The 25,358-nt window shown below is 43.5% G+C and overlaps 2 protein-coding genes across 2 annotated transcripts; one reads left to right on the top strand and one right to left on the bottom strand.

Moving 5' to 3' along the window:
- Positions 1-1,183: 1,183 nt before the first annotated feature.
- PSMC2 (proteasome 26S subunit, ATPase 2) lies at positions 1,184-14,282 on the bottom strand. Its single transcript, XM_024196959.3, has 12 exons — positions 14,151-14,282; positions 11,604-11,641; positions 10,878-10,959; positions 7,289-7,388; positions 6,367-6,498; positions 5,533-5,605; positions 5,310-5,405; positions 4,917-5,081; positions 3,511-3,598; positions 2,217-2,419; positions 1,569-1,665; positions 1,184-1,478 (listed from the first exon to the last, which is right to left on the bottom strand). Exons 1-12 carry the CDS (start codon positions 14,218-14,220, stop codon positions 1,321-1,323), a joined length of 1,302 nt encoding a protein of 433 aa, XP_024052727.1. The 5' UTR covers positions 14,221-14,282; the 3' UTR covers positions 1,184-1,320.
- A 1,545-nt stretch (positions 14,283-15,827) lies between these two features.
- On the top strand, positions 15,828-24,361 carry DNAJC2 (DnaJ heat shock protein family (Hsp40) member C2). The gene is made up of 5 exons (XM_026648674.1): positions 15,828-15,997; positions 17,751-17,941; positions 19,227-19,302; positions 21,736-21,834; positions 24,216-24,361. Exons 1-5 carry the CDS (start codon positions 15,940-15,942, stop codon positions 24,359-24,361), a joined length of 570 nt encoding a protein of 189 aa, XP_026504459.1. The 5' UTR covers positions 15,828-15,939.
- Positions 24,362-25,358: the final 997 nt, after the last annotated feature.

Genomic DNA, 25,358 nt, shown 5'->3' with positions numbered 1-25,358 from the left:
GCAGCCGTGTTAGTCTGTATCCGCAAAAAGAACAGGAGTACTTGTGGATGGGCAGAGTAACCCAGCTCTTCATTTTGGCCACTGACTTTCAGTCCCACATTCCTTTTGTTTGCCAGGCATGATGTGTGTCCTTGAGTCCTGGCAGGAGCATTTTTGTTTGGACTAATTCTGTCTGTCTCCCATTAGTACCTTTCCCATCAACATTTATGGTTATAAGCTGACATTTTATGAACCTTTAGCCACCTTTGAACAACTGAGTTTACAGTTTGCCTGCTATAGCCCAACAGCAGCATTAGGGGTTAGTAGTAAGCACAGGCTGGGTACGTGACATGCTTCCACTACCCTTGAAGCAGCCTCTTCTACTGTATCGCTCCAAGCAGCCAGATTTTAGACTTTCCCTTTAAAAATACAGTTGCTGGGGAGGGAGAGTTTTCTGACCACTCTTTAGGCCTCAAAACTAGCTCCTTGGTATACTTAACTAGCCTACTCCTCACCTAAAAGCTGGGACACTGCTCTGCTTTGTGTTGCTGACACCAGCCACTGCCAGCAACCAGGAACTGGAAGACAGGTGATGGGAAACAACAAAAATTAAGTTGCCAGTTTAGTTTGAGATAAAACTTGCTAAAATGTAAGCACAATGATTAAAAAAAAAAAATAGGAAGGAACAGGTTGAAGGTGTCTCCATAAAATTTTTTGAAAAAAATCTTAAAAGTTCTCTTTAGCACAATGCCACACAGTGCCATACTTGAGAACTTAAAAGTAAACTAGAAACAGACTCATTGATTTTCATTAGCCAAGCTAACACTGGCTAAACCAAGAACACAGAGAAAAGGAAAGTTTTCACTTTTAATAGTAACCTAGCACCACATTTTTATGTTACACCCTCCATGCTACTTGGTTTGTTTTAAGTTAGGGTTAGTGCCTTCTTTTTGTGTACCACACTTAGCATGCTGGGGGCACCACCAGAAACCAGAAGCTTGACAGCAAGAAAACGTTTAAAAACAGTGGATTTGGATTGCATATTAAACTTAAAATCTAATTGGTTTTACTGTTAAGTTTGTAGCAGGTTTTGCAGGGTTGTAACCATCCCTGACTGAATCTCAGCGTCTTGCATTATTTTCTGCTACAGCACTGATTAATTAGTGTTGAACACACTTAAAAAAGAAAAAACTACCTACCAGCCTGTCATTTGGAATGATGTATTTTATTTCTAGACTCAGAACGAGATTAGATAGCAAACACACCCTGAATAGTTACTCAGGCTTTTTGTTTAATAGCAAGATTAACAATAGGAACATATTTTCCTTTAATTTCAAGAAGTTAGTTGTAGGTCATGTATCTGGGCGTAGCACTGAATTTTGCATACGACTTAATGACTTTGTTCACAGCTTCTAAGAAGTCTTTCTCTGTAGCGATTTTTCGACGTGCTCTGATGGCAAACATGCCTGCCTCTGTGCAGACACTGCGAATTTCAGCACCTTTCAAAGAAGAGGACAGATGGATTTAACACCTGCACATTGCGCACTTACACAAAAAACAAAGTGTACAAGTCATAGGATTCAACTTACCTGTGCTATTAGGACACAGTCGAGCCAGCAACTCAAATCTTATGTCTCTTTCAACACTCATTGAACGAGCATGAATCTTGAATATGTGAGTTCGTCCCTAGAAACCAAACCAGAAATTTGAGTGTGTGAGAGAGAGAAGAATTGAAGCAGGGAGATAGGAAGTGAAGTAGAGTACTCAGCCTGTGGAACACCCCTTCAGTCTAGTTTCCTACTCCACCTACTGGTAGGAAACCATAACGCTATTTCTGAACTGGCCTATTTGAGTAATAGAAAGCAAAGAGTTTATGGCACACAGTAAAGATACTAATTAGAAGTGCTCTGACAAGTCATCACATGAGACCTCCTCTCTCTTTGTAATGCAAATCAAAAGAGGAGGGGACTAAAACTTTATAACCTACTTTCTGACTTGGTCCAATAGAGTCTAGATTTGTTGAGTTGGGAGTACACTGCAAAGCACAGCTACTGTTCAGGGCTTTGCCTGTGGGGATGGACTCTCATGCTTTTTTTGCACATTTGAACTTCAAGTGTGCAGCTCCTTGAGAGGTGCTTGTATTATCTCTCTCTAAACTGCAGCAGAATATTAAGGTCTGAAACTACTACTGCTTTGCTGTCTCAGTTTGCTTAGCACTGAAAACAAGTAGTTCTAACCTCAAGATCAGGTAAGCTAAATTCAATCTTCCTGTCCAGTCTCCCGGGCCTCATCAGTGCTGGATCCAAAGTATCAGGTCTGTTTGTTGCCATCAGCACTTTAATATTGCCTCTTGGATCAAATCCATCCAGTTGGTTGATCAGCTCCAGCATAGTACGCTGCACTTCATTGTCTCCTCCAGCCCCATCATCAAAACGAGCACCTGCAGAGAAAAGACCATTGCACATCAAGATGTAGAAAAGGCACTTTTCTAGTGAGGATAAATCCCATTGCCGTTACCAAGACGGATATGTTATATCAACAGTCACAGCTGTATATGAATGCATGACAATTACCAAAACAAAATGGTTTATCCTTTCTTGTTTGGAATGCATCATCTTCAGCTAAGAGGAAGATAAGCAGGCAAAATATTTGTATCCCTTGTCTGAGGCCTGGTTTACACTGGGGGCGGAATCCATCTAAGTTACGCAACTTCAGCTACATGAATAATGTAGCTAAAGTCGACATACTTAGATCTTCTTACCGCGGTGTCTTCACTGCGGTAAGTCGACGGCTGACCCTCTCCCGTCGACTCCCCCTGCGCCTCTCACCCTGGTGGAGTACCGGAGTTGACGGGAGAGTGCTTGGCGGTCGATTTATCGCGTCTAGACTAGACGCGATAAATCGACCCCCCGCTGGATCAATCACTGCCCATCAATCCAGCGGGTAATGTAGACAAGCCCTGAGAGAGATGGGTATTGCTATCGTCAATGAGGAACACACCTATTTTTCTTAGGTTTACAAAATCCATATAGCAAAATACGTTGGCACCATTAAAGACACACACATAAATGGGAAGAGATTTTATTGAGGAAAACAGATCAGTTTCAGATGTGTGAAGAAATATTAAGTTTACATTGTTTAACTTTTTTGTTAAACATTTAAGAAAAATGTTTAAGAATTAAATTGTACAGCAACTTGCTTGTACCGTATGTGTAAGAGATCCTACCTTAAGTTTAGTCACTTTGTATTTTGATTATAGAAATAAATTACTTCTGTTCAGGATTAAATGTGTTCAGATTTTATTAACTATTTCTTGATAGTTCCCTCTGCAGTAAATATAGCTGAACTGAGGTTAGAGTGACAGTTTTCCTAAGTTTTAATGATTTACAAAGCTGTGATTTATGGAATGCAAGCCCTGATAACGAGGAATTACATTGTGAAAAGAGAATTATAAAATCAAGGAATTGGCATGTAATATTTTTTAAAGTTCGCTATATAAAGAATAAAAAACTATGCATGCTGCAAGCATACCTCCAATGGCATCGATTTCATCAAAGAATATAAGGCAAGCTTTCTTAGTTCTGGCCATTTCAAAGAGTTCACGAACCATTCGAGCTCCCTAATAAGAGGATAAGATTTTGTTACAGGCCGGCTCAAGTAAAGATTTTAAAGCAAACAGTGAAGCTTTCCAAGTGATAATTGGAAACTTACGATTATGAAACTAATTTTTGATTTGCACGTATTTGTACAACTCTGGCAGGTTTGGGTGCCCCTCAGGATACTTTATCCTGGGCTCACACACAAGCACCAACACAGTTATTTCAGATTTTTTTTTTTTTTAAGTTCTTATGAGTTTAGTGCTTGTGGAAGCTTCCAAACCAACTGTCCTGTAAAATAAAGGTCACTACTTTCGAAATTCAACCAGCAGCAGTACAAGCTGCCAACAATAATGTTTCACTCTCATACAGCACTTTTCATCCACAGATCTCAATGTGCTTTGCCAAGGTGGTCAGTCTCATTATGCCAGTTTTACAGATGGTGAAGTGGAGGCACAGGGAGGTGAAATGATTTGCCCCAGTCACCCAGCAGGCCAGTGGCAGAAGCAGAAATAGAACCCAGGTCCTTTCATGTCCCAGGCCAGCGTTCTATCCATTATGCCACATACAACTCAACCCTGAACTACACAGACCACCTATATAGGTGGGGCAAGTAGTTCAAGTTTTAGATCTACCCTCTCTAAGCTGCTACTATGAGATACTACTATGAGCCAGCTATCATGGTGGTTTTTTATATGGACATTGTCCTACTGAGAACTGAACAGAGATGATCATCTCTTTCATACAGGCTACTGACCAACTATCAAACGATAATTTTTGGCTTCCAACATGACCTAGGGGCAAAAGGTATCATATACCATCACAAAACCTCTCAGCTATCTGGTTCCCCTTGTACACTCTACACATTGGCATGCACCTACTTTATCCAGTGCTGCCAGGAACTGGTGCAGAGTTTGTGAGTATGGAGCAGCAACCTGGTTATATGTCAAGACCCCACACACACAAAAAACCCAAACAGCTACAGGCATCACAAATTTTAAGATTACTCCATTCACTAGAACTGTGTGAGGCCACAATGGGTTTGAGTCACTTCTGTGAGAAGTTTAATGATAATTCAGGGTGGGATTTTCAAACCATTCAGCGCTGAGCTAATGCCAATGATTGCTTTTGAAAATTTCAGATGTAGAGTAACCAAGGTTTTGAGATTTCATTCTTTTAGGGTTGTCAGACTATTACCTGCAATTATATGCTTGGTAGTTTTTATGCCTCCTTGAGTCTACGAAACTTAGTTCATTTAGCTGCAATGTCTATTAAAATGCTTGGCCTCCACCACTTAGAGTTTGCAGTTTGCTCCACCTTTTACATAGTGTTTGGTATTACCTCTCCTACATATTTCTGCACCAATTCAGATCCAATCACTCTGATGAAGCAGGCATCAGTCCTGTTAGCAACAGCACGGGCACAGAGGGTTTTGCCTGTACCAGGTGGTCCAAAGAGAAGTACTCCTTTGGGGGGCTCAATCCCAAGGTTAACAAACCTCTCAGGCTGCGAAGGGAAGAAACAGGAGATTAGAATCTTTCTGTGCAGATTGGTGATAAATCAGCTTTACTAATGAAATAAAAAAATAAGCCAGTCCATTTTCACTGAAAAGCTACTTTTAGCTTTGCTGGGGGTGTTTACATTCAGACATCTCAGTACTTGGAAAGGCATGGCAAGTCGTCATATGAAGAAAATGTTATCAAAACATTGAGTCACAATCTATGAGTTACTTACATGAAGCAGAGGGGTTTCAACCACCTCTCTCAGCTTTTCAATCTGTTCTTTGCAACCACCAACATCGCTGTAAGTGACATCAGGTTTTTCCTCTACCTGCATAACAAACAGATAAATGCACATTTGAACAACTTGCTATTGCTATAGCAGAATTCACCCAGAGACGTCAAAATTTTAAGCTAAGCAAGTTTGAAAAAGGATAATAAGCAAAGGGAGTTCTCACCTGCATCATAGTAACTGTTGGGTCAATCTTTGGAGGCAAGGGAATATGGATCTGATACTTGTTTCTGTCCACACTGGTGGGAAGGTTTAAGAAGAGCATTATTTTCATGTTAATACTCCTCACGCTAACACAACTGAACTACAATTTAAACAAAAAACCCTGTAATGTGAAGGGGGTAAAATCCTGCTAGTTCTCTTTTCTCCAGCATCAGCCTGAGCCCATCCCTAAGAAACTGAGAATTCCCATGGAAAGGAATTCCAGTCTGTTTTGAAAAAGTAGAAAAGCACTTTGGACATTTGGAAACATTTCCACGACCCCTGAGCTGCCCAGAGCCGCAGCAGCCCACCAGGTGGACAGCTGGGAAGCCTAGGCATCCATGGCTTCCAGGCTGCTGAGTAGTCACGAGCCTGGAACCCCAGGTGCCAAGAAGCCGCAAGTCTGGAGTTCTCTGCTCTCTATTAGCCTGCTCAAGTGCTTGGAGCCTGAAAGCCCGGGCTCCCAAGGAGGTGGGCGGGCAAGCTGGCAGGAAACCAACAGTTTCGAAACCTGCCTGGCAGGCAAGGTTCCATCTGAACCCTGCCTGGTTTCTGTCGGAATTTCATCCTGCAGAACATTTCAAATTTTGACAAATCATCATTTTCCAATAGAAAACATCAGAAAGTTTCCCACTAACTCTACTACTGTGTATATAATTACATTTCAGTGATATCCGACGACACTTAACCAGTGAGTATGATTGATTGCAGAACACTAAACTGTGAGACTAAATCATTACATCTTAAAGGAAAGGAAGCTTCTGTCTACTGTTAGACTTACTGGTCCGTCTTTACTTACCCAACTCTCATCCCCTCTTCAATGTCAGTAGGTGCTACCTGATCGCTGAGGTCCACCACAAATTTGGCAAATTGTTTGACATTGATAATGTACTTGGGATCCTCGGAATCTGCATTGATTATCTTCGTACACCTAGCAGAAAAGACGGGCCATGAGTTATAGACAAATAAAGCTTCTTGTTACTTCCACAAGCATCAAACAATCAATTATTAAAAGATGCTTGGTTTGTACTCTAAGTGCCTTTATGAAATCATATTGCTAAGGCTACGATTTTTGTCATGGATATTTTTAGTAAAAGGACAGGTCACAGGCAATTAAAAATTCACAGAAGCCTGACCTGTCCCTGACTTTTACTAAAAATGTCCATGACAAAACAGGGAAGAAGAAGGGTCCAGTACCCTGCCCCAGTGTGGCTGGGAGCTGCGGGGGTCCCCCACATCCACGGGGACTGGGAGTTGCCAGGAGATTCCCCCCGCTGCCCGCAGGGGACTGGGGAGCTTCTGAGGGATTCCCCCCCACCGCCTGCCTCCCAGCCACCATGGGAGGTAGGGTTACCCTGCAGCTCCCAGCGGCTGCAGGCTGAAGTCACAGAGCTATGTGGAAGTCACAGATTCCGTGACTTCCATGACCAAATCGTAGCCTTACGTATAGCTGGTATGTTTGTGATTTTACTGTTCTAGTAGTGCTGCAACTCATAATTCTATCACTATTCCAACTATGGCATACTTCTCATATTTCACAAAGGTTAACATCTGAGCATTTAGATACCACAGTGAGTGGCACCTTAGAAATATGTAAGAATCAATTTAAGTTTTTACCAGGTATCATGTGGAAAAAAGGCAGGTGCTGCAAATAGAATTATAAATGCTTTTTTTTATAATACCACATAGCTCATATGACAGGATCCACAGAACATACACACCTGGCTACCTGTAGTGGCTGCTCACTTTGGAGAGTTTGCTTATCTGCAGCCAGATCCCAGAGGGCAGGAGGGGCCAGGCCTGTGTCTGACTCTTTGATCCCTACATAGAAGACAGCACAGTTAGAAGGAAAAGCCAGTTCACTGATCACATCAATGATACTTCACACTCAGTGTTCTACAAACATTACCCACCAGTTACATCAGAGAAGAGAGCATATGCTGAGAGGAAGCTTTTACTGGTACTTTAAATGTGACCTGCAAAGGGAAAACTGCGGGATTTATGCCAGTTTATTTCATGATGTTCCAGAAACAGAGTCTAAAAAGCTTCCCCCCCGCCTCATTTTTTTTTAATTAGAAACTCAGGTCTTGTCTACCTTGTTCTTGCTTGGCAGACTTTATGGACAACTGGAGAACTAGTAGGATGACAGTAAACATACCAGTGAAGTTAATCATGATTTAGAGGGAATGTGATTTCTATTCTAACTATTGTAAACTTTATAAAAGTACTTGGAAGAAGAAACCTTTTTAAGATTCAACACTCAGCCTGTCAAGTCAGAACTGAGAGCTCACAGACACACATCTGAGCCCACCACCACATCCAACATAAAAACAGGGAAGAAAAAAATCAATATTCCTGGTATTTTTAATGTTAAAAAAGGGGGGGTGTTTTTAGTGACTTTTCCGGCTTTTTTACACACCATAAAGCAGCAGAAGCGGGCATAAATCCAGATTTTCCACCTCGCCTTTGCAGATCACCTTTAAGAGTCTTAAAGTCAACTCTGGAGCTTAGATATGAAGTATATATAAACACAAGCATAGTATCCAGTTTTACAGGTGATGGACATTCGATCAAGAAATCAGAATCAGACCCTTAACATGTAAGAGATCCATGACACAGAATATTAGTTTTTGCTTCATAGAAGATGTGACTTAATGAAAGCATAACATGGTGAACTTACAGTTATAATGCACATACAGTCACAGAGTTTAAGGCCAGAAGGGACCTTACTAAATCATCTAAATCATCTAGGCTGACCTCCTATATATCACAGGCCATTAACACTGGCCAGCACCTGCACATTAAACCCAACAACCAAAATTAGACCAATGCACTGCAGCCCACAGGAGACTAGACTATCCTGTCCCACAGGCAGAGATTAGGAAGGACCGAGGTGTACCAGTGCCTGAGTTCCTGCAATGGCAGAGAAATGATTACATGAGATATACCCAAATAATCCTGGCAATTGACCTGCACCAACACACTGGAGACAAAGGAGAAAAACACCTATGGCCACTGACAATCTGACCTGAGGAAAATTCCTTCCTGACACCACACTTGGCCATCAGTAGGACCCTGAGCATGTGAGCAAGAACCAGCCAGCCAAGCACCTCTGAGCCCCTTGCCCTCCCCATTCAACGTCTCATCTCCAGCTGTGGCCATCCCTGATGCTTCAGAAGAAGATTAAAAAAAACCTTCACAGAACATGTTGGAGAGGGAGGTGGAATTTCTTCCTGACCCCTGCCTGTGATTGGCTGAAACCCTGAAGCACAAGTTTTAGGACTAGAAGTCAGCCCCAGGGATGTTGAGCCATACCCGCTACCGTCACAACCAACCTTGTCATACAACTGCACTCATAAATTTGTCCAGCTGTCTCTTAAAACGAGTTAAGTTGTTTGCCCCCACACCTCCTATTAGGAGGCTGTTCCAGAACCTTACCCCTCTGATGGTCAGAAACCTTCTTCTAATTTCCAGCCTGAATTTGCTCATGGCCAGTTTATACCCATTTGCTCTTCTAGCTCTCCACCCTTCTTGGTATTTACCCCTAATATATTCATAGAGAAAAATCATACCCCACTCAGCCTTCTTTTTGTGAGACTACACAAGCCAAGCTCTTCCAGTCTCCTCTCATAATATAGGCCTTCCATTCCCCAATCATCCTAGTAGCTATTCTCTGCACCTGTTCCAGTTTAAATTCATCTTGCGTGAACATAGGTGACCAAAATTGTACACAGCATACAAATGAAGTCTTACCAGGGCCTTCTATCATGACATTAATATCGCTCTCTCTCCTGGAAATGCCTTGCCTAATCACACTTCCTAGGATCGCATTTGCCTTTTTCACAGCTGCATCACATTGGTGGCTCATAGTCAGCCTGTGATTAACCCACACACCCAGGTCTCCCTTCTCTTCTGTCACTTCCTACTGATGAGTAGAGCCCTGCAAATCCGCGCATACCCACGGACCATTTTTGCGGATAGTGGATCGGATGCAGATACAACCGCACAGGGATCTACTCACCAGCAGCACCTGGCCCACGGCGTCCTGTTTGAGGTCATTACTAAAAATATTAAATAAGATTGGTCCCAAGACCGATCCCCGAGGAACTCCACTAGTAACGTAACTCCAGTTCAATAATTCACCTTTCAGCACAACCTGCTGCCTACTCCCATCTAGACAATTCCTTATCCACCTTACTATGTTGTACTGATCCCCTCTTCCCTCATCTAACTAATAATTTCCCATGTGGTGCTGTGTTAAATGCACTTCCCTTATCTAAAAAAAATCAGATATTTTCTCAAAGAAGGAAATCAGTTTAGTCTGGCATGATCTACCTTTGGTAAAACCATATTGCATTATCTCCTCTTTACCAATTACCTCTATGAATTTAATTATTCTTTCCTTCATGATTTGTTCTAAAACCTTGAATACTACTGAGGTCAGATTAACAGGTCTGTATTTCCCAGATCACTTTTTCCCCCTTTCTTAAATACATGAATGGTGTTGATTATACTCCAGTATTATCCCCGAATAGATAGACTTATTAAAAATTCTTGCTACTGGAAAGCAGTAATGTGTGCCAGTTCTTTCAGTATTCTGAGATGGAAACTGTCTGGCCCCCCAAATTGAGCACATTAAACTCTTTACATTCTTCTTCCACCTCATATGTGAAAATTTCTATTTCTAGACACTCATTTCCATCAGCCATATTGCCTTCATGCACATTTCACATTAGAATTGTTATTGAAAACTGAGGCAAAGTATTCATTTAGTTTTTGGGACATACATAGATTATCTTTAATCTCCTATCCCACAGTGCATAGTGACCCAATCTCATCCTTCCTTATACTTTTTATTTATATAACTAAAAACTTCTTATTTATTTTTAATTTCCTTGGCAAAAACTAATTCAGCTTGGCTTTTAGCAATTCTCACATTATTCCTGCATTTACTAGCCTCCAGGATGTAGCTTTCTTTGCTAATCAACTCCTCTTTCTTCCCTAATGGCTCTCTGCTTACTCCTAATAACCTTTTTGATATGGTAATTAATCCGGCTGGGTCTGGAACCTTTCCATACAAGTTTCTTTTCCCCTTTCTTGGGATGCAAATTTTAGATAGTTTTTGTTTAGTTGATTTGAAGAAACTCCAAGCCTCTTCCGCGTTTAAGTCCTTGAGCTCTTCAGTCCAGTGACTTCTTTAACCCTTTCCCTTAATTTCCCAAAGTCTGCTCTTTTGAAATCAAAAATCACAGTTGTCTACCTGGTTTTGATTATCTTTCCATTAAATTTTACTTTAAGAAAAGCACATACCAGTGAGCTCATTAATTTTCTTAAGTAGCTGCTGAATATCATCTTCTACCTGCTTAATCTGCCTTGAGTATGTGCTCTGGCCCTGGAACAGAAGAATTGTATGCACTTCAGTAACTTAAGAAAAACCATGTACATATATTTATGTATGCTAGACAGTTACTAACTTCTGTTGAGATGGTCAATATAGTTATTTGTTAACCTCAGAGATTAACTTGACCTTGATATGTAGTTTTTTAAGTCAGTATTTGGCTTGAAAAACAGTACTGATATTAAAACACAGAGTCAAATGGTCCATTGTTACATACAGGAGCCAAAATAGACGTAAATTATATTAATTTATTCTCACATTCAGGCCCATTTCATTTACACTAAGGCACATAAAATTCTCTAGAAGTGTAAAGTGTAAATGAAATTCAGGCCATTGATGGTCAGATATTTTAAAACAGAAATACAAGAAATTGCAAACTTAAGTTATTTGGTCATAGTTCCTTCACAGACCAGTAATATTTAAATCTGTAGGAGTTTTGTTGTTTTTGGGGTGGGGAGAGAATGCTTTAGGGGAGAGAGGTTGCAGAGATAGAGTAAATTTTAAAGAGGAACAGGGAAACAGATTTACTGGTTATTTCCAAATAAGATCAGTTTGGAAGATACTGTTTTGCCTTGATTCGGTTAGTTAATTAGATTTTCATGTTTTTCTTTACCATTCTCGTCATGTAGGGTACTTACATAGGTTTTCAGCAAGGCAATATCCCCTTCATCCAATGCTGAAACAAGATACACAAGAATTAGCTAATGTCTAATTTTGTTTCTAAAGATGTGAATTCAGACACCCACAGAACCCCTATAATATGGGGGGAGCGGGTTGGTGTTATTTTGTTTTTTTTAAACACTAAACCAGAGTACCATGCAATAAAGCCAGATGTCCATGACAAGCAAGAGTTAGGCAAGTTCTCCAGCTACTTGCAGGGATGAAGTAGTACTGCATTGTTATTTATCACGCACCCACACTGAGCTAGGCATCTCAATGACCAACATGAAAGCAGTCTGTCCAAAAGAGCTTATGAGCTAAAGAGTCTATATATAAACAAGGGACTGGAGAAAAGAAAGTAACAAATAAGCAAACTGATCAAGTTCTGCTTCCTGACAGTCTCAACAATTGTCCAAAATCCAGATGTCATTTGTTCTGATACTAACCTCTCATAGATATTTGTACCACTGTACTTGTACAACTGTACATAACTAAAAGCATACCTGCACACGAAGCATACCAGCATACTGATTACCAGCCTAACACTACATTTCAGGTGGGAAGAACAGGACCCTATTTCAAAATCTAAGACACTCTTGTGCTGAAGTTACCAACAAACACGGAGTAGAAGTCTTTACATCAATCCAATAATTTGATTGTTAGAGGGCAGGACGTGACACAAAGGTTTTGCAGGTGAGATACAGAGGTCCCCAAAAAAGCGTGATTCCCTCCCAGTTTATTAAGTGCTTGACAGCAAGGTAGACGGTGTTGGTGCGTGAGCACAGCCACAAACATGTTCGCTGCACGACGCTCACATTTCTGAGCGATCCTCATTGCAAACAGCAAACAGCACTGGGGGCTGATGTTTACTCATATAGTGCTTTTTCCATCAGTAGATCGCCAAGTGCTTCACAATCTTTAATGTAACAAGGAGTCCAGGGCAGCTTATGCCCAAATAAATCTGTTAGTCTTTAAGGTGCCACCGGACTCCTTGTTGTTTTTGTGGATACAGACTAACACAGCTACCCCGTGATACTTGACACCTTTAATGTAGTTATCCTCCCAATACCCCTGTCTTATGGAAAGGGAATGGAGGCCTAGACCCATTAAGGGTGGGATCCACAAAGGTACTTAGGTGCCTAAATCCTAGACTTAGGCACCTAAGTCCCAGTTTTGGTTCTACTGTGATCCAAGGAACTCCCACCTAATCCTGTATGCGCCTAAGCTCCAGAGCAAATCATGAACCAGGGAATGATAGGCATTTGGCCTTATCTCACATGTGGGACCCAATCCACCAAGCAGCCTCCGAGTACACACACTGGATCAGGTCCCACTCAAAATCTGGCTGGAGGAGGTGGTGATAATGCTGCAGCCCACCTTATCAATACGTAGATAAATCATTAAATAGTCACTGGGTTAGAGAGAGTCCAGTAATTAGGGCACCCACACAGGAAATGGGAATTCTAGGGTTCAGCCCCCTGTTCCAATGACTCCTTTATCCACATTGGAACACCTTCAACTGGAGAGACTGATGGAGCCGCACATGAGAATATCCAGTAGCTCAGTGGTTAGCGCACCCACCAGAAGGATAAGTTTTAACAGGGGTATCCCTTCTTTCAGGAGAGTGGTGATATTGGGCTAAAAGTTATGGGGTGCACACAACCCCCTGCTCCCTGTTTTGTGGAGTGAGGCAGACCCTTAACTCATTGCTGGGTCCACTTTGCTAAGTACTTCCCCCCCAGCCTGGACTTAAGCACCTATCTTTGAGAGTGGTGGGGTTTAGGATATGCTCTCTGGTCAGTGTCTCCCATTGACTTGGACAGCAGTCTCCTAGCATGCTGAGTTTGTGGATTGCATTTCTCTCCCCCTGCTCATTGTATAAGGAGAGGCGGACCCAAACTCAGGCTTTGCAGAGTTCAGTGATTTTTCTCGGCACTGTGATGCCCAACTCCCTTTGAAGATCCCACCCTTGAGGGTACGCCGACACGGGGATAAAAGCACAGCTGCGTTGGCACAGCTCAGCTGACTCGGGCTCCCAGGGCTCAAGCTGCGGCTGTAAACATTGCTGGGTGGTCATTCGGGCTCACACGCCGCCTTTTTTTCAGCCCCGGAGCCGAAGCCCGAGAGCCCGAGTCCGCTGACGCGGGCCGGGCGCAGCGTAGCCGTCCCCGAGTGCCCACGGGAGGGTGGGGAAGTCTGGGCAGCTCCTGGCCCTACAGAAGTCAAGTGGGACCCAGAGCCCTGGGCGCCGCCTGCACGAGCCTAAGGAAGCCACAGGCTCGCTCTGCGGCTCGGCTCCCTGCCCAGCTCGCCGGGCCGGGGCGCTCGGCAGGGCTAGAGGCCGGCCGGGCACGGCCCGCCAGATCCAGGCCCCGCGCGGCTGCGGGTGCCTCCAGCGCAGCGAAGCCCAGAGGGCAGCGGGAGAAGGGCCCGGGCAGGATACAGGCCCCGGACGCCCCGCAACCCGGGCTGGGCGTGGGGGGAGGACGGGGCGGGTAGGAAGCCGCAGCCGCCCGGCCCCTCACCGCGGATGGGTTTATCCTCCTTCTCCTCCTCCTTGGTTTTGCGCTGATCGGCGCCCAGATAGTCCGGCATCCCGGCGGCCACACGGATCCCCTCAAGCGGCTCCTCCCGATCCCGACACACTGCGCAGGCGCCGCGCCGCCCCGCCCCCGGATGCATTACACAGCACCTCACCCAGCTTCCGCTCCGGCCGGCCTGACCCGGGGGCCCAGGCCGCTTCCGCCACGCCCCGGAAAGCAGCCCTGCGGGGGGCAGTATTCGGTGCAACCAGCCGGAAGACGGAAGCTGGTCTCGTGCAAGCGGGTTCTGTTCCCCCAGCATCGCTTCCGGTAGGGAGGGAGTGGTGCCCAGGGCTTTCTTCCCCCGCCCTCGAGTGCCAGCCAGCGGGGTGCCTGCGCCTGCTTGTCCACTCCACGCCCGAAGCATCGCACCCGCCCGCCGCCCTCGTGCCCTGGTCCCAGCCACCGGCATCTCAGGGGAAGCAGGGCGGCAGGCAAACAAGGCACCAGCATTATTCCTGCACCGGGCCCCCTGGTGTGCAGCTCCCGTAGCGCCCCGCAGGGACCCCGGCTGGAGCTTGGCTTAAAGACCATGAGCGTTTTAAAAATGCACATTGGGATCTTTTCTTTTGCCTTCTGCTCTGAGCCCTGGGTGCAGGGAGCTTTTGCCTTTTCAAGCCACCTCCGCCTCTGGACGTCTGGATTTGATTGATTGGTAGGGAAAGCTGAGATTCTCCTGTAATCACTTGACTCCAGGAGCTGGGTCTTTAAACAAAACACCAAATATTGTCCCACCAAGATGTCTGCACCCAGATTGCCCCACACAGAACCCTCTAATTCCGCACCTGGATCCCCCTACACTAAGCTCTTCCACACTTGGATTTTGCCAGGCTGAGCCTGCCTGCACCACACCTGGATGGGGGCCTGGGTTCGACATGCAAGCAAGACTCCGTTCCTCTCGCTTAGGGTGACCAGATGTCCCGGTTTTATAGGGACAGTCCCAATATTTGGGGCTTTTTTGTATATATAGGCGCCTATTACCCTGCCCCTGACCCCCTGTCCCGATTTTTCACACTTGCTATCTGGTCACCCTACTCTGCTTGTTATCTTGTTGTGCCTGGTGCAGGGATCAGGCGTGTTTCTGGGGCAGACTCCCGGCCCTTGCGCTGTGTCAAGTGCAGCCTTAGCTGCTGTGGGCGAGCTGCAAGGTGATCTGACACCTCCGTGCAGCCAGTGGCGTGTGCTCCCCACTGCCATGCTGCAGCCTCCACGTTTATTTATTAACAAAAATATGCAGAATTTTAAAACATCATGTCAGGCCTGGCTCCGGGGGTCAGGGGAGAGGCTGGGTCTCTCTCACCCTGCTGACTGAGGGAAGATTGTGACAACGTGCTGGCTTGACCCGCCACAGGAGGAAGGCGCTTCGCAGGCCGCAAAGGCCCCAGATTTAGGATGGCTCCTGCTGGACCCCCACGGCTGCTAATTCTGCGCTGTGCCCTGACCTGCCAGGGGGAGGCGGGGCGCAGAGCGAGCGCCCAGCCGGGGGCTGGAGGACAGTGACTGAGCTGGGGAAGCGGCTGCCCGAGCCGCAGCGCAGGAACGTCGCCAAGCGGGCCTGTTCGGCTCCGGGGCCGGGTCCCGGGGGGCCGGTTAGCGCGTGACACGCGCGGGGACCCGGAAGTGGTTGCCGGGTGTCTCTCCATGCGCCGGCTCCTGGCAACTGGCGAGAGGGAGCGAGCGAGTTCGGAGCCTCCGGCCCGGGCGCAGCTGGGAGCACCCCCCGGCCGCCAGGATGCTGAGGGGGGCAGAGGAAGGGCAGGTCACCGCGGTCACCAGAGCCCTGTCAGCGGGTAGGTGCCTTCCCTGTCCCGCTCCCCACGGGCACCCCGGGCTACGCGGCTCCGCCCCCGCCGCTGCCCGGCCTCCCCCCGCCCCGCGTCATCTTCGGCGTTCCCGCCACCTCCGGAGCGCCGGGTCCCGCTGCCAGGGGGCTCGGGCCGGGGAGTGACCGTGCAGTACCGCCCCGGCTGCCCCTGGCAGCTCCCTGCCTACGCCCCCCGGGTCTGCGCGAACTCACCGAGGGACTCTGGGTGTGACCGCGCTGCTGCTTGGGTTACGCCCCGCGCTCAACAGCTGTGCCCAGAGAGCCCAGAGCTCCGCTTGTCCGAGCCAGGTCATCCGTGCCTCCGAGAAATATAGAAATCCTTGGGACAGGACTGTGTCCCTGTACAGCGCCAAGCACAATCCAGCACTCAAATGCCCCTGGCTGCAAGGCAGACATATGCCCCCTCCTCCAACATACACAGACTCCTACAGCTTTCGATATGCTACCAACTACGGCCACCATCCTGCAGACACTTAGGCATGTGTTTAACTTTATTGCCTTTGACTTCATGTAAACGACTGCAGAATCGTTAAGGGGCAAGGGTGATTTATAGGGTTCTTACAACTTTAACAAACTTGCAGCAAGTGTTGTTGCATAGGTTTTCCAAATAAAGGTTCTGTTTTTGGCAAAGTTCTATTAGACTGACTGCTAGATTTTAAGCAATGATTGCCCAGGCCACTCCTTTAACAGGAAGCCAGACGCTGCTAAACTTAAATATGTGCTATCAGTGCCAAACCATTGGTATTTTTAGGGAGTTAATGAATAAGTAGTGAAGTACTGTACATAGAACATCTAATACAGTATTTCAAGATAGTCAAAAGCAAGTATTTAAACTGGTAGTTTAATTTGGGCATGCTGTGCAGTAAGCAGCCCTTCCATTTCTCATAGCTATTGCATAGGGTCAACAGTGTAGGAACTTTTATGGGGTGAGGAATGCTTTTGTTTGCTTGCTGACTTTAGGACATGATCCTGCAAACAGTTACACACATTTAACTTTACTCCTGCAAATAATCCCATTGGAATCCAAAACTAAGCACATGCTTAAGTGTTTTCTGGATCAGATCCTTTATCTGTTTAATTCTGAGCAATTTAATATCTAAAAGAAAGAAGAGGATTTAAAAGTCACTGTTATATAGTTGAGGCTTAAAATGCAGGTTTTGCAAAGCTATGTTATATAAATAGAAGAGCATTTAGCTCATGAAGTACCCTATTTTATTTGGTTTTGTTGTATTTAAACATTATCCTTTAATGGTTTTAACGCAAATATTGCATTATTATGCCAGTGAGGGCCAGAGAGTGAAATTAACCAATTTGATTTCATTGTCACAAGGGAGTGATGTGTAAAGAGTTAACATCATAAATGATAAGAGTTAATCTTAACTTCAGTATTTTACTGCTAGCAACCCCACCCCTTTCCCCCCATATTCATGACAAAGGAAAGAATGTTATTTAAAAATAAGATTTAACTTGGCATGTCCTTCTAATTTGATGACATTTTAGCGTTTGAAAATACAGTAACATACTTGACATAAACAAACTAGTGGACTATTTTGCAAGTTGTTACAACCTTTGATACAAGTTTTATTAAATGTGAATTAAAATGTCTCCTGGCTGTGGTATCTGTTTAGACGTTTGGTGAAATACTTCTGGGTTCAGGATGGAAAGAAAATTCTAAACCAGAAAATGAAGCTAAGTTTCTCTTATACTTTTGTTTACAGCTTCTGTGCTTTGTCAAGTTGAACCTGTGGGAAGATGGTTTGAAGCATTTATTAAGAGGAGAAACATAAATGTTTCTGCCTCTTTCCAAGAACTGGAGGATGAGAAAGAGCTCTCGGAAGAGTCAGGGGATGAAGAATTGCAGCTTGAGGAATTTCCTATGTTAAAAACACTTGATCCAAAGGACTGGAAGGTATACAACTAACGTGAACATTGAGTTAATTCTTTTGCTAGAAGCATCACAATAAATTTATCTAAATACTTGTTCCTTTTCCTTTTCTCATCTGGATTTTCCAAGTTCTTTAGCCCTATAGCTTCCTTTTTGTATTCCACAGGTAGTCAGGTGACTAAGGACTGGTCTACACTGGGAACTTACATCAGCATAGCTATATCTCCCAGGGGTGTGAACAATCCAAACCACTAAGCGATGTAGCTATGTTGACCTAACCACTGGTTTAGACAGTGCTGGGTTGACAGAAGAATTCTTCCGTTGCCCTACCTATGGCCTCTCAGGGAGGTGGATTACCTGCGCTGACGGGAGAACCCCTCCTGTTGGTGTAGATAGTGACTACATTGAAGTACTACAGCAATGCAAATGCAACAGTTTAAGTGTAAACATAACCTAAGTGAGGACAGTTTTACAAAGTGTCAGTAACTTTCCTATTGTTAAGTAGACTGAGGGCTGGTCCACACTACAAAATTAGGTTGGCTTAACTATATGGCTCAAGGCTGTAGAAACTTTCACCCCTGTGCAATGTAAATAAACTGACCTAAGCCCCAGTGTAGACACTCCTAGGTCAAAGGAAGACTTCCATCAACCTAGCAACCACTTCTCAGAAAGGTGGATATACTATAGCGACAGAAGAACCTCTTCTGTCGCTGTAGTGTCTACATTACCATGGCGCAACTGTGCTGCTGTAGCATTTCTAATGTAGACATACCCTAATAAATGTACATCAGAAGGAGATCTTAGCCTTGAAGCTCCATTTCCTGCTTAACTGGGAGTGCAATTAGTGAACTGATTGGCCTGAGAGCCAGTCCTAAACCCACTAAAATCAAGTGACGCTCAGTAAGAAAATGTTGTTTTTCTTCTTCTGGGGAATCCAGGCACCTTTTCAACATAACATTTCTTGACAAATTGAGGTACGCAGTCATCTATGTTTTGTAAAATCCTATAGCTATATGAATTTGTGTTAAACTGGATGCATTTTTATAACAATGGCTTATTTTGTAACTACTCAATTTGTAGTTCGACGTTGCTATAGTCTGTGGGAGAATTGTTCAAATTGCCTTTTTCTAATCTTTATACACAGAGAGGAGATTGCTGCCTCTCTTTGCTCCTCACAAAAGAAGCTATGTAAAGAAACCTTTCAAATAATTATATTGGTCTGCATATGTGGTCTTGTTTTAAAGTCCATAAGAGAATTCTACTAGATTACAGGTAGCTATGGTTATTAATGTTTATATTTCTTTATCAGAATCAAGATCACTATGCAGTTCTTGGACTGGGACACATAAGATACAGGGCCGCTCAGAAACAAATCAAAGCAGCCCGTAAGTAATTGCATTTCTTATTAGTGGTATTAGAACATAGTATTTTTTATCTTGTGTATACAATTCCATATTGTAAATACAAATATGTAAACTTTATGGACCAAGAGTATATTCATTTCACTATAAAGCTGAATTTGTTTCACTTATCAACTTTTTCATTCATCTCAGACATCTAAAACCTGCAGGTCTGAAAGTTTAGTGAATTCCAAACACTTCAGACAGAAATCTTCAGACTCTCAGCTTTCTGATCTAGCCTTGCTTTTCAGAGACAACCTTGACAATATAATCCAACCCACTATATGTCTTCTTGAGTTTGCAATCACCCTAGCTGAGAGAATAGCACTTAAAGAAACAAGATCTGGTCCCCTTCAGCTGAATATGGGGAGGGGAGGGGGTGTTGTTACCTTTGAAGCCTATTTATGAGTACCTACATTGTAACATTGGTTAACTGTTTAATTTACTGAATGTTATCAGAAAAATCTACTTACTGCTCTTATTATTCCAGTCATTTAAATTAATGTCACATAGGAATAAGGCTGTAACTACTGAATTAGCATGTAATCAAAGGTTTTGTTACATATTATTTGATTTTGTGATAATTTAGATTATTGAGAAGTTTGCTTTTCCCTGATTTGAACATAAAAGGGATGTTTACTGTGTTGTCAGCTGAAAAAGTGTTTGGTTCCTGAGGTCTGGGTCTCAGGGATAGAGCAATGTAGTTAACAACCTTTAAGTTCTCATATGCTAAACTGATGTTACAATCTTCTTAATATTACAGTTAATTAAGCAATAAGACAAGGAAGCTCATGCAGTTACACTGCTTAGTGACATGACACAAGTTTATCATAAATCATGAAGTGTGATTAATCTGTACAATTCCATGTTTGGGATGTTTTATAGCATTTATACATTTAGAAATTTAAAAAGCAGTATCTGTCATATTCTAAAATTGTAATTAGTGCTTTAAAGTAATACAGTAAAGAGAGAACTTAGTAGGAGAAATAGTAAAATATTTAGCTGAACAGTATTTAAAACTGTTATGATAACTAGTTAATGACCTTTGTGAAATAAATTGATGGATTATGCATGTGAATAAACTCATTGTCTCCAAAGGGTTAACCCATTGTCTCGTGTGGATTAAGACAGTTTACTCCTGAGTGTAAATGTTTGTTATGTTCCCAGTGGTCATGTTCACTTCACATGAACCACCATCCCAATTAATGCTAATTACCATATTTGTTAACTGTTTTGACAGAAAGGCAAAAGACTAAATTGTCCAAGGAACCTGCAATACCCTCTCCTCAGAGGTGGTCCTATCAATACAGAGTTAGGGCATATTGGAGTGAAAATGAGAGAGCTTTCACTCTTGAGTCATCCACTGTTCCTGTTCTGCGAATTAGAGGCTTTAATCTGGTTCCTTTCACAAGCAATAGATTTACGTAATCACTCCAGTACTGCTTCATATATCTGATAAATGGGGTAAAATGCATTTCCTGGGCTGGTTCCAGTACAACTTTGAATGCTGCAGAGTTCTACCACTGAAGGGAGGCTGCAGCTAGAGCTTGTAGCAGAGGGGTTAAAATAACTAAATATGGTTTCCTCCTGGAAGTCTCCACTAGAGTCCTGTGGTTTTCAACTTCAGTAAAGATTTCGTATGTGAAAGATACAACTTAGAATTTAGCGCGCTCTCGGTTTAGGCCTTGATCCTAAAAAGACTGGCACACATGCTCAACTTCATGCACTGTGAATAAAATTAAGCATATACCTAAGTCTTTTCAGGATCGCGGCCTTAGTTATTTTCCTTAAAAACTGAATCTGCCATGAAACTCCTATAAAGGGACACCGTTGATTTAAAAGTCACATTCTGTCTACATTATTTTTACCTACTCTAGTTACAAGTAACACCTAATATTGTAAATTAAAGAATTTTTGTATTTATTTTAGCAGTTTGTTGAATTTTTGCATTTGACAGCACTTTGTACAAAGTTTGTTTTATAGTTTTTCCTCTGTAGTCAGTAAGACCGCAGTCCTGCAAGTTACTCCATGCAGACCCCTGTGTCCCAGCAGAGCTCATTGCAGGTTTAGGGCTGCAGTCATTTGGAAGATGCCAGGGGGTTGGAATGTTAGAAGTCCCAGAGAAATTGGTGCTGGTTCCAATTGATTGGAAAGAGAGGTAAAGATAGTCTGTAGTTATGATTATTTTGTGTCCTGGCATAGGATGGAAACATTTTTTAACTAACACTGGATTCTAATTTTCAGTGATATTATTATATTCAGGAGGGTCTACTTATTTCGGTTTCCTTCCTGATACTAAAAAAAAATCTGAATAAAGAAATGCAGATCATGATTATGGTGCTGTTTTGTTTATTTTCCAAATTACAAAGTGAAACATAGGTGGTGTAACATGTCTAAACTCAACTTGTTTGTTGCTAGATAAAGCCATGGTTTTGAAACATCATCCAGACAAGCGAAAAGCTGCAGGGGAGCAGATAGGTGAAGGTGACAATGACTATTTTACCTGTATAACTAAAGGTAAGAGATTTGGAGGAAAATATAACAGTGCTAGTTTAATCTGGTGTTAAGTATTTTTACAGTGCTTCAATTGTAGTTCTTACTCTTTGCACAGTTTGACTGATAGCTGTAAAACCAGAAAAAATGTAGTTTACCATTTTATCAAGTTGTTTCAAGAAGTAGAATCAAATTAAAATAGCTTTCCTTCTGTTGGAAACAATTCTAGAATAGCTCCTCTTATTTCACAGCCGACCTGCAGAGCATCGGTTTCCCATTTCATGCCAAGTGATAGGAGAGGGCAGTTAAAGTAGATTGTTTATAGCAATATATACTAACATGAACCAATAAAAGTAGCCACGTATCTCCTAAAATAAACTGGCATACTACTATGCCAGGTAATAGACTAATTTAAAGGGGAGAAGTCACTAGCGGTACTAGGACCTGACTTCTCATGCAGCTGCTCTGCCAGTTGAGCTAAAGAAGCCGATACCCTAGCTCAAGTCAGCAGATACTGTTATCTATTACCCATAGTTGGCCAAGCCAAGCAAGGTCTTGTGCTCAACTCAATAGCATTTATCTATCTATAACAGGATAGATAACTTTGGAATACGGCATCTGATCAATTCCAAACTTCCAGGGAATGTTCTAGGCATTAATGGGCATAACCTTGTAGAGCTGGTCAGGAATTTTTCAACAAAATGTTTTAAATCAAAAAATGCCAGTTCACTGGAATTAAAACTTTTCGCGGGAAAGAATCAGTCCTGACAAATTTCTGTACTTGAAAATTTTGAAAAAAGTTTTGAAATGTCATGAACATCCCATTTTGAAAACAAAAAAAACTTGTTTTTCTGGTTCAAAATAACTTTCATTTTGAAATTTAAGTTAATTACAGTACAAACTTTTGTTAAATGTCAAAATTAAAATGAAACTTTCAAAATTACCTAACAAAATGCTTTGATTGACCTCACGTCGGGGTTTTTTTGTTTGTTTGTTTGTTTGTTTTTGGATTGTGAAAATGTATTGAAGTTTTGACGTCTCATCCCAGTTTGAGATGGGGAAAAATTTCTGACATCTCAAAATTTTTTGTGGGATAGGAACATTGTTTCCCACCCAGCTCTATGACCCTACTGATTTTGGTGCAAATTGGAATACCAGAAAAGCCAGATTCAGGGGGAAACTAGAGTCCCAGACTGCCTGGTGCTGCTGTGTGGGGAGATTGGCCATATCTTACAGTCTAGTAGAAATAACAAAGCCTAAGAGGGAGGGTTTGTAGAGCGGAAGCAGAACCTAAGGGTGGGGGGGGGAGCAGGGGCCACAGGGAGGGGGCAGTGGCTGTGGGAGAAGCGGGGACCTGTGCGGAAGGGCGGAATGAAGGAGGAAGCAGGGACCTGGAGGTGAGTAGTGGTGATGGGGTGACAAAGCAGGGAGCCAAAGGGAATAGGAGTGGGGGTAGATGGTGATGAGGGAAGCAGGGACATGGAGCACGGGAGCTGGGCTGATAGGTGTGGAAGCTGGGAGATGGGGAAGGGAGATGAGTGGACAGAGGAAGGGGAGGCACACAGACTCTGACAGGAGGGAATACAATGCAGGGATGTGGGAAATGGGGGGTACACAGAGACCCAGACATGGGGGTGGGGAATGAAGGTTAGTGGTATGGGGGGAAGGGGACAAGAGGGGGACACATGGTCCCAGGCATAAGGAAGGGGTGGGGCAGTTGCAGGAAGTCTGAGGGGGGTGAGAGAGGGTGGCAGGTAGGGAGGCTGTGGGGTGGAATGGAGGGATGCGCCAAGCCCCTGTCTACATAACCTGCAAAGTGAATGACCCCGTAGGTATTAATGGCCATGTTAGAATGCTGCTTAATGCTCCATTTTGAAGTTCCAGTGACACTCGCAGCAGAAGACATAAGTACTCCGGTCGATAGCTCTTGTTATTGCCCCTGATCCTGTAATCAGACTCGCACAGGCAATTCCTAGGGAAGTCCATGGGACACCACACAGGTACAAGGACCTGTCTACATGGATGTGATTGCAGAATTGAGGCCTAAAGGAGTTTCACCCGAACTCCCGCTGCACTGGACTGAATTTACCATTACACAATTAGTTTAACATATAATTTGGTTTGCCATTTATAGCTGTACTTTAAGGGTTAAATTTGTTGGCTGCTTTTTATAAGCTTTTTCCTCCTCTTCAGTGCTTTTGTTACTGACCATTTTCAGGAGTTGACAGCAAATTTCTTCCAGTCACAACAACAAAAATGTTATAAACACAGAGTTTTAAAATATGGTGGGTTTTTTTTTTTTTTTAAGTGTTTAGAAATTTGTCTATAACATTTCCTCCAAGAAGCTCCTGTATGTACATTCATTTCCAACCTGGTGTTTTATGGCCTTTAACTTTTTTCTCCAGCTTATGAAATTTTGTCTGATCCTGTGAAGAGACGAGCATTTAACAGCATAGATCCTACTTTTGATAACTCTGTACCTTCTAAAAGTGAAGCAAAGGAAAATTTCTTTGAAGTTTTTTCACCAGTTTTTGAAAGGAATGCCAGGTGAGTTATGTCACAGTCATTCCGGCTCCCATCGCCATTGCATGGGAATCGGCCATTTGCAGTTCCATATGGCATTATGATTGTAACTAGTGGGTTCTTTCCCCAAGATTTTAAGTGTGGCTAGGAAGCACAATGATTTAGCAAGAGTTTAGTTTAATTATGTCTCAGGGTAACGGCTCCTGTATTCCTCCTCCGTGGTTTCCTCAAGGGCACCAACTTAAGGTTTCCATCTCCCAACCGTCACCTCTCGGATAGAGACCCCGTCTCTCTCCCTCTTGACCAGGGTTTTAAGTCTGAACAGCTCCCTGCCTTATACTGATATCCCCAGCAAACCACTCTGCTTAAAAGCCAGCACCTGTGCTTTTCTTTTCTCCTCTTTCTGAGGCTATGAACAGTGTATTGCCAGCAGTTACAAGATACCATAGAGCTCTTTCTAAGTAAGCACATTTATTGTTATGGTAAAAGCATTACAGAGGAAATATATAAAAAAAAACAATAAACAGATTTAAATACAGACTAAACAAAGCAAGAGTCACCCATCACCTCATAAGCCAAAGTCTTTCCAACACTTCCACAAAGGTTGAGGCCCCTTTTGGGTATAAGGTATTGTCTGTTTGGATCAGAAAGAAGGCCCTGAGTCAGTGTAAACACAGCCTTTGGTATCTGAAAAACCTAATTTGAACCAGTATATGCAATCCTCCCAGGGGGGTTGTATCTCTCTTGAAGTGTTTACAACCTGAGTGATTTGCCTTAATCAGCCCCCACTGTTTTTGGTTCCTGGAGGAGTTGTGGTAAGCCTCCCTCCTGAAACTGCATATAATCCCTGGCCCATAGTGATACATAAATTTAATACACTGTGGTCAGGGCCGGCTCTAGGCACCAGCAAAACAAGCTGGTGCTTGGGGCGGCACATTTTTAGGGGCGGCATGGCCGGCGCCAGAATGCTGCCCCTAAAAATGTGCCCCGGCCACCCTAGCTCACCTCCGCTGCCGCTCGCGCGC

Source organism: Terrapene carolina, unplaced genomic scaffold (assembly GCF_002925995.2).
Source record: "Terrapene carolina triunguis isolate 2854851 unplaced genomic scaffold, T_m_triunguis-2.0 Scaffold68, whole genome shotgun sequence".
Lineage (NCBI taxonomy): Eukaryota > Metazoa > Chordata > Testudines > Emydidae > Terrapene > Terrapene triunguis.
Note: the sequence above shows the minus strand (reverse complement) of the source record. Positions and strands in the feature narration are given on the sequence as shown.